The following is an 8,056-nucleotide window of genomic DNA, read 5'->3' on the forward strand; positions in this document are numbered from 1 at the left end:
ATGTTATGCTTAAATGCCGCTAAGGTCTCTGCATCCGGACAGTCGACAATTTGGTTTTTCTTAGTTAGGAACCGGGTCCAGAATTTCCTGGCCGATTCCCCTGGTTGCTGAGTTATATGGCTCAAGTCATCAGCATCTGGTGGTCGCACATAAGTGCCCTGAAAGTTGTCAAGGAATGCATCTTCCAAATCCTCCCAACTGCTAATGGAGTCTGCTGGCAAGCTATTCAGCCAATGCCGAGCTGGTCCTTTGAGTTTTAGTGGGAGATACTTGATGGCATGTAGATCATCACTGCGAGCCATGTGGATGTGGAGGAGGAAATCCTCGATCCATACCGCGGGATCTGTTGTACCATCATATGATTCAATGTTTACGGGTTTAAAACCCTCTGGGAATTCGTGATCCATTACTTCATCAGTGAAGCATAGGGGGTGTGCGGCGCCTCTGTGCCGGGCTATATCACGACGCAGTTCATACGAGTCTTGTCTGCCGTATTTGGCCCGGCCGGATTTGCTTTTGGTATGTCTGGCGTGACGGTCATCGTCCCGCGTTGGGGTGCTCCCCCCGTTATCCGTAGATCGATCTTTCATGTTTTGCTTTGTTTTCCAATACGTCTCGCAGGTCCCGCGTGTTGCCCCGGGCTTTGGTATTTTTGTTTGAACGGCGGCGGGGTGCGGGCTGGACTTCGGGCTGATATGCCTCTCTGTCTCGGCCACGAGGTGGCCGATCAGCCGCATCATACGCTGGTGATGTAGGTTTCAATGCTTCCTCCTCGAGTTGGGGTAGCAACCTGCGCTTTGGGTAACTCTTGGTTGGGCGCTCGAGTTCGTATTCCTCGGCCGCCAGGACTTCATTCCATCTATCCGCTAGCAGATCTTGATCAACTCGAAGCTGTTGTTGCTTTTTCTTTAGGCTGTTTGCTGTGGCTATAAGCCGACGCTTGAAGCGCTCCTACTCGACGGGATCCTCAGGCACGATAAATTCTTCGTCGCCGAGGCTCACATCGTCTTCGGAGAGAGGCATGTAATTGTCATCATCCGATTCTCCATCTGCTGCCTGTTCCGGAGGGCTCGCTTGTTCATCCTCCCGCTCGAGGTCTGGCTGGAGGGGATTATCGTCGTCTTCGGCACTATCCGGAGCGTTATTGTCTCTTGTGCCAGTATCGCTGCTGTTGCTATGGCGGGACTTAGAGCGGCGCCGCTGACGTCGGTGCTTGGATTGCTTCTTGGAGGGATTATCCTCCGTTGTCTTATCGCCATCGCCTTCTTTGGGGGTGTCCACCATGTATATGTCATACGATGAGGTGGCAGTCCAGCGCCCTGTGGGCGGTGGTTCTTGTTCGTCTCCTGCATCGTCGTCCATACCGTCGATGTCTTCGGAGCCGAAGTCGAGCATGTCGGTTAAATCGTCGACAGTGGCTACTAAGTGGGTGGTGGGTGGGGAGCGAATTTATTCGTCGTCCACATCCCATTCTAGCCGGACATAGTTCGGCCAAGGGTCTCCTGACAGGGAGAGAGACTTCAACGAGTTTAGCACGTCGCCAAAGGGCGAGTGCTGAAAGATATCAGCGGAGGTTAACTCCACGATCGGTGCCCAATCGGATTCGATAGGCACGGACGCAGGCGGTTCGGAGCCCGTGGCCAGGGACGAATCCAAATGTCCGGCAACACGGGTCTCATCAGAGGTGAGTCAGTATCCGGCTCTATCGCCGCTGAGTGTGCGGCCTCCGTGGCGGGGTCCATCCACCCGTCCTCGGACGGCGTAATCTGCTCCGGATCGAGGGCCGGATTAGCTGCAGGTGGGATCTCCCGAACACTGTCCGTCGGCAGAGCTAAGGCATGCCTGTCGTGACTCTGCGGCGCACCTGACACGGGCTCGAATCCGTCGAAGATCAAGTCTCCGCGGATGTCGGCAGTATAGTTCAAGCTTCCAAACCTGACCTGACGGCCAGCGGCGTAGCTTTCGATCTGCTCCAGATGGCCAAGCGAGTTGGCTCGCAGTACGAAGCCGCCGAATACGAAGATCTGTCCGGGGAGGAAAACCTCACCCTGGATCGCATCATTGTCGATGATCGAAGGAGCCATCTAGCCTTACGGTGACGGCACAGTGGAACTCTCAATGAAAGCACCAATGTCGGTGTCAAAACCGGCGGATCTCTGGTAGGGGGTCCCGAACTGTGCGTCTAAGGCGGATGGTAACAGGAGGCGGGGGACACGATGTTTACCCAGGTTCGGGCCCTCTCGATGGAGGTAATACCCTACTTCCTGCTTGATTGATCTTGATGATATGAGTATTACAAGAGTTGATCTACCACGAGATCGTAGAGGCTAAACCCTAGAAGCTAGCCTATGGTATGATTGTTGTTGTCCTACGGACTAAACCCTCCAGTTTATATAGACACCGGAGGGGGCTAGGGTTACACAGAGTCGGTTACAAGGGAGGAGATCTACATATCCGTGTTGCCAAGCTTGCCTTCCACGCCAAGGAGAGTCCCATCCGGACACGGGTCGAAGTCTTCAATCTTGTATCTTCATAGTCCAACAGTCCGGTTGTCCGAGGACCCCCTAATCCAGGACTCCCTCAGTCGTAGTGCCACCTTTGAAAAATCATACAAAAATCTTCCCTTTATTTTACATTCTGAAAGATTCTAAACATCGCTCGAACTTACAAGACATGGCATTTGTTTCTCCTCTTCTCTCTCTCTCTCTAAAAACAATCTATGAAATTCCCGTGGATCCTGTGGAGCATCCAAACAACCATGTTTATACCATTCATGCATTTCAGATTATTTTAGGAATGCACAAGAGATGGCATCAAATTCCTACAATTTGTTCTATTTCTACATTTGTTTCCTGTCTTGTGTTTCAATTTTCAAATAGTCCTGGGCTTTCAGAAACCTCATAAACGCAAAGAGGTCCTTTTCCCCACAGAAAGGCCCGGACGGCACAGGGAGCGAAAGGAAAACTTCCCGAGCTAGGGTTTGATCCCACACACGGGCCAGCCCGTATAAGTAGTCCCGTCCCCAACACGTCGCGACCTCTCCCGCCGCCGCCACCCGTGCCTCCTCTTCCTCCTCGCTCTCTCGCGCACGGGGCTCGCGTCCGAAACCCTAACCTCCCACCATGGCGGCTGAAGGCGGTGGCGTCCGGGCGCTGTCCCAGCGCGAGCAGGACATCCAGATGATGCTCGCCGCCGACGTCCACCTCGGCACCAAGAACTGCGACTTCCAGATGGAGCGCTACGTCTACAAGCGCCGCACTGACGGTACCTAACGAATCCTTTTGCGCTGGTAGCGAGCGCGGTCTTAGAAATCGTAGATCCGTCCTTCCTGTTGGTTTCGCTCGGCGCTCGAGAAGGCTGCTGTTGAATCCAGCTATATTTGGATCTAGACGTGGGCATATATGGTTGCTAGGTTTTGGCGCAGTGTTTACTTGTTAATTGCGGACGCGCGCGATGGAATGATTTGTTGAATCATTTGAGCATGCTGTGCGAAAGTATTTCTTAGGTAGTCTCTCATCGATGGTGCTCCTTCGTTCAGTTTGTAGTCGCATAATGTCTGTTGAATCTTATGTAACATGATGATTTAGTCGGTACTAGAATCTGCTGTGTCGATATGATCCTGCCACTGTCAGCTGTGATCACAATTTGTGCACAATGGAGAATCTGGAATCACTGTACTTTCGAATGGTGTCATTTAACATTTGTAATTCATGAGGTTAACTTAGTCAAGTGGTGCCAACTGCTTTAATGTAAAGTAAACAGTTTCTTTCATCAATTTACCTTGATGAACTGCAAGTGAGCAAGGCTGCCTTTTTGCACTTCTTTTCAGGCATTTACATCATCAACCTTGGCAAGACCTGGGAGAAGCTTCAGATGGCCGCAAGGGTCATTGTTGCCATTGAAAACCCTCAGGATATCATTGTGCAATCTGCTAGGCCCTATGGACAGAGGGCTGTCCTCAAGTTTGCCCAGTACACTGGTGCTAACGCCATTGCTGGAAGGCACACTCCTGGTACATTCACCAACCAGATGCAGACTTCATTCAGTGAGCCACGCCTTCTTATCCTGACCGACCCCAGGACTGATCACCAGGTACACTTCTATTTCTGTTTACTGGATTGTGTTCTGTTAGTCAAATCGGGCCATTTATGAATGATTCTGTTCAACTGTATACAGCCTATCAAGGAGTCTGCACTTGGAAACATCCCCACCATTGCCTTCTGCGACACTGACTCTCCTATGCGTTACGTTGATATTGGCATTCCTGCTAACAACAAGGGGAAGCAGAGCATTGGTTGCCTATTTTGGCTGCTCGCCAGGATGGTTCTGCAGATGCGTGGTACCATTCTCCCAGGACACAAGTGGGAAATCATGGTTAGCTTTCACATACGAAGCAGTCTGCTTGTTATTGTTTGGTTATGGAATTAATACAATATTTTCTTCATCTAATTGTTCCTGAATGCTGTTTTCCCTTTTGTAGGTTGATCTGTTCTTCTACAGGGACCCAGAGGAAGCTAAGGAGCTTGAGGAAGATGAGGCTTTGGGTGCTCCTGAGTACGCTGCAGTTGCAGAGTACACTGCCCCAGCGGGAGATACCTGGGGTGCTGAATGGCCAGGAGCTGCAGCTCCAGCTGCTGCCGTCGAAGCCCCGGCTGGTGCTGAGTGGACTGGTGCTCCAGGTTTGAATGAAGACTCTTATTTTGTAATTGCATAATTAAATTGGAACTTTATGAACAACCTCTAGTCTCAGTTTCAGCCCACATTTGAGATCAACCTGCCGTCCTAGTTTATTCTAGTACAAATTTTATCTCTATGGTCTTTGCTTGATCTGGGGATAGTAAGTTTTCAAGTTTGTTCACATTTAATTCATACCCCATTTTTTATCCCACCCTTTACCAGATGCCATTTGCTATTCTGTACTTTCTTTTCCTGTCTCTGCCTATCAGTTTGACTATTGTTTGAAGCCTGAAATGTTTAAATTGTACTCAAATTACATTTCTGAATTTCAGCTCCTGCGGCCGATGGATGGGATGCCGTTGCAGCACCTGCCCCTACTGGCTGGGAACAGGGCAGTGCTCCGGCACCTGCAGCAGCACCAGCTGCTACTCAGAACTGGGAGTGAAGGACTTGACCCAAGGTTTATGCTACTCGGCACTCTGGAGTGAAGGAGTTCGGCCGTGGTTTATTGGTGAAGGCTGTGTTATTTGCCCCGTCAGTACTCTGTTGGTAGACGCTGGTTAAGTAGATTTAATTTTTACAGTACTGAGTTATGTTAGATGGAAATCGATTTTTGTCTTCTTGGCTTTGCAGGGGTTGGGAGTTATCACCCCAGCCTTCTGTTGCCTCTCATCGAATAGCTTTATTTGAAGTTCCATTTTGCCAGCAAGTGTATGGTCAGATTCTCTTGAAATGTTATAAAAGCCCGGATCATGTGATACCCTAGATATGTCTTTATTTATGAGGCTATTGCTTATAACTTGCAAGGCGTGGTACCCAAGACATAAGAAAATGCATATCATAAATATTAAAAAAAGCTTAACTAGGAGGGCAACATGCTATGCTTATCAATTATTATCATCGTTACATTTCACAAATTTTGATAGCCGGCGTGGGCAAGCATGAAACTGGTCGGTGCGTCTCTGCGTCTGGCTTTAATTTAAGCTCTAATTTTTCGTGAGTGTACGCTGTGGTGCTGAATGACATTACCTTCTTTTTAAAGTAGAATATGCTTCATTCTAACGGCAATGTAACCTGTTAAGATTAATTAACATAGTAATTAAGGGATTAATCCCTGCTTGTATTAACCTTTGGCGGTTACTTTTCCAACCGTTGGGTCGGTTATGTCTGAACCGACACCCCCTTTGTAAACGCATGTTCCAGTGCTATATATATAGCACTTCATCTAATGCAAAGAGATAGTTCGATCATTTGTTCTGTCGATAGCGATTTGGTCGAGAGAAAAAGGGACGGCGCGACCGCTCCCCGGCCATGGCCTCTCCTGCAGAGGTCATGATAGCGGCCACCGGCCGGCGTCGCCTCCCTCCGGCCGTCGTTGCGGGTCCCCTTCGCCCGCGCGGCGCTCGCGCCTGGAGTAGCCAGGCTACTCCCGCCCGCGTCAAGGCCTCGCCCTCGCACGCTGCGCCACACCCCGCGCGAGGCCATGGCCACGCGTCGCCTGCGCCGAGGCTTCGCCCTCGCCCGCCCGGCGCCCATCCGCCGCGCCTGGCCGTGCGCTGCACCCGCCTGCGCTGCGACGCGCCTGGGGCCCATCCACCCGGCCGCCACCTGGGTCGGGGCTGCCCCTGGCCGCGCGCCCGTCCACCCGGCCTCTGCGCCGGCCGCGCCAGGGCGTGGCCGCCCCTGGCCGCGCGCCCGTCCACCCGGCCTCTGCGCCGGCCGCGACAGGCCGTGGCCGCCCCTGGCCGCGCGCCCGGCCTCCACGCCGCGCCGCGCCCCAGGCCACGGCCTCCGTGCTGCCTGACCAGCGCCCTGTGCCCGGCCTCCGCGCCGCGCCCCAGGCCACGGCCTCCGCCCGGCCGTGTGCCATGCTGCACCGCGTGCCCGTCCGCCGCCCGCGGCGCACCAGCGTCTTCTAGCGCTACGGCAGCACGAATACGTGCGGCAGTGCCCTCCCATCGGCAGCGAACGGTGGTGCGTAGCACGGCGGCGTGAGCCAAAACGAATCCTTCGATTCGTAACCGCACATGGAAATTGGAAAGGCCATGGAGCCTTATCCCTTCGCGATTGTACACTTTAGCCCATGCAGCTTTACCTATTTTCATAATAGGCTTGCGTGTATAAATCTTGGGAGTAATTCCTGTATGTCTCAGGATAACTCAACATGGTTCAACTACTCGTGCTATTCATTAGCACTTGTCATCTTTATTAGACCATGTATGTATAGATATGCATTTCAACTCATTTTCTGTTGAGTTTTACAACTCCAGAAATATGTGTATATTTATATTTGACATGTTCAATGTGTTTACCACATTCTCTAGAACATGTTTTTCGCGATTGAGATTAAATTTTCTCGCACAACAATATTGATTTGCAATTGAGAAATATATTTTTTCTCGCAAAACAATCTCATAGCGATTGAGATTAATTTTCTCTCACAAAATATTAATTCACCCAGCTGAATTATCTTGCAACTTGATACAGGATCATCTCATTTAATTTGAGATCTGTACAATTCAAGTTTTTCACTTGAACATCAAGTTTGCAACATCATTACTATTCATTATAATAGTGGTGTATTTCTGTTGAGTATGATGTATTCCGGAATGTATGTATCTCCATGTTCGCTACATGTTGAGATTAATACGTCTATTTGCAATTGAGATTTTTAATTTCTTGCAAATAAGAATGCAAAATTCAAAGTGATTTCTTCGAATTGATGTATTGGGATCACAAGGTAGTCATTTAGATCTACTGCCTTCGCAGATTGTCAATGACTACTGTTAAAGCCTATATTTTATCATTTTGACATTATAATTGCTTTACAAAGTGCTCTCCTACACATTTTACTAAGTCATGACATAAGGCATTACGAGTGCGTATCTAATGATTCCATCAGATTATACTCCCTATGTTGCAGATCTACTCTATTTTGGAGATTATCTTCAAGGTGTCATACTTAGCAATTTGAGATTCACACTAATGGTTCCAAGCCAAGTTCTTAAAATTTCCATTAATTTTGCAAAATTCATTACAACACTAACCATGATGGTCTTTAATTTAATGATCATAAATTAATTATCTCTGGTAACCGATGGCTAGAGAATTGAGGCATTCGCCCTCAATGGCCACCACTGCCCTACCTGGGCCATGGACATCATGATCACTCTTATGTCTTGTGGGATAATGTGTGCAATCCAAGACCTGTCGGATTCTCCTACGATTGGAGTCACACCACTAACAGAATAAACATGTTGCTTTATGCATCATAAGGCATTATATCGATCCAGATCTCAGCATTTGGTTATTCTATATTACCAATCCCTGGGATACAAAGAACCTCAAGGGCAAAAGGTTTGAAGCTCACTTCAAACCT

At 49.5% G+C, this 8,056-nt stretch overlaps 1 protein-coding gene across 1 annotated transcript; it reads left to right on the forward strand.

Moving 5' to 3' along the window:
- Positions 1-2,933: 2,933 nt before the first annotated feature.
- On the forward strand, positions 2,934-5,442 carry LOC109744617 (small ribosomal subunit protein uS2y). Its single transcript, XM_020303770.4, has 5 exons — positions 2,934-3,264; positions 3,830-4,092; positions 4,177-4,374; positions 4,481-4,679; positions 5,010-5,442. The coding sequence occupies exons 1-5, from the start codon at positions 3,123-3,125 to the stop codon at positions 5,120-5,122; spliced, it is 915 nt and encodes a 304-aa protein (XP_020159359.1). The 5' UTR covers positions 2,934-3,122; the 3' UTR covers positions 5,123-5,442.
- The last annotated feature ends 2,614 nt before the right edge of the window (positions 5,443-8,056 follow it).

This window comes from Aegilops tauschii, chromosome 2 (genome assembly GCF_002575655.3).
Source record: "Aegilops tauschii subsp. strangulata cultivar AL8/78 chromosome 2, Aet v6.0, whole genome shotgun sequence".
Lineage (NCBI taxonomy): Eukaryota > Viridiplantae > Streptophyta > Magnoliopsida > Poales > Poaceae > Aegilops > Aegilops tauschii.

Excerpts from the sequence above, each read along its gene's own strand:
- LOC109744617 (XM_020303770.4), top strand. The coding sequence starts at position 3,123 with ATGGCGGCTGAAGGCGGTGGCGTCCGGGCGCTGTCCCAGCGCGAGCAG. Across the intron at positions 4,093-4,176 it reads ACCCCAGGACTGATCACCAG|CCTATCAAGGAGTCTGCACT; the intron begins GTACACTTCTAT and ends AACTGTATACAG. Across the intron at positions 4,375-4,480 it reads GACACAAGTGGGAAATCATG|GTTGATCTGTTCTTCTACAG; the intron begins GTTAGCTTTCAC and ends TCCCTTTTGTAG.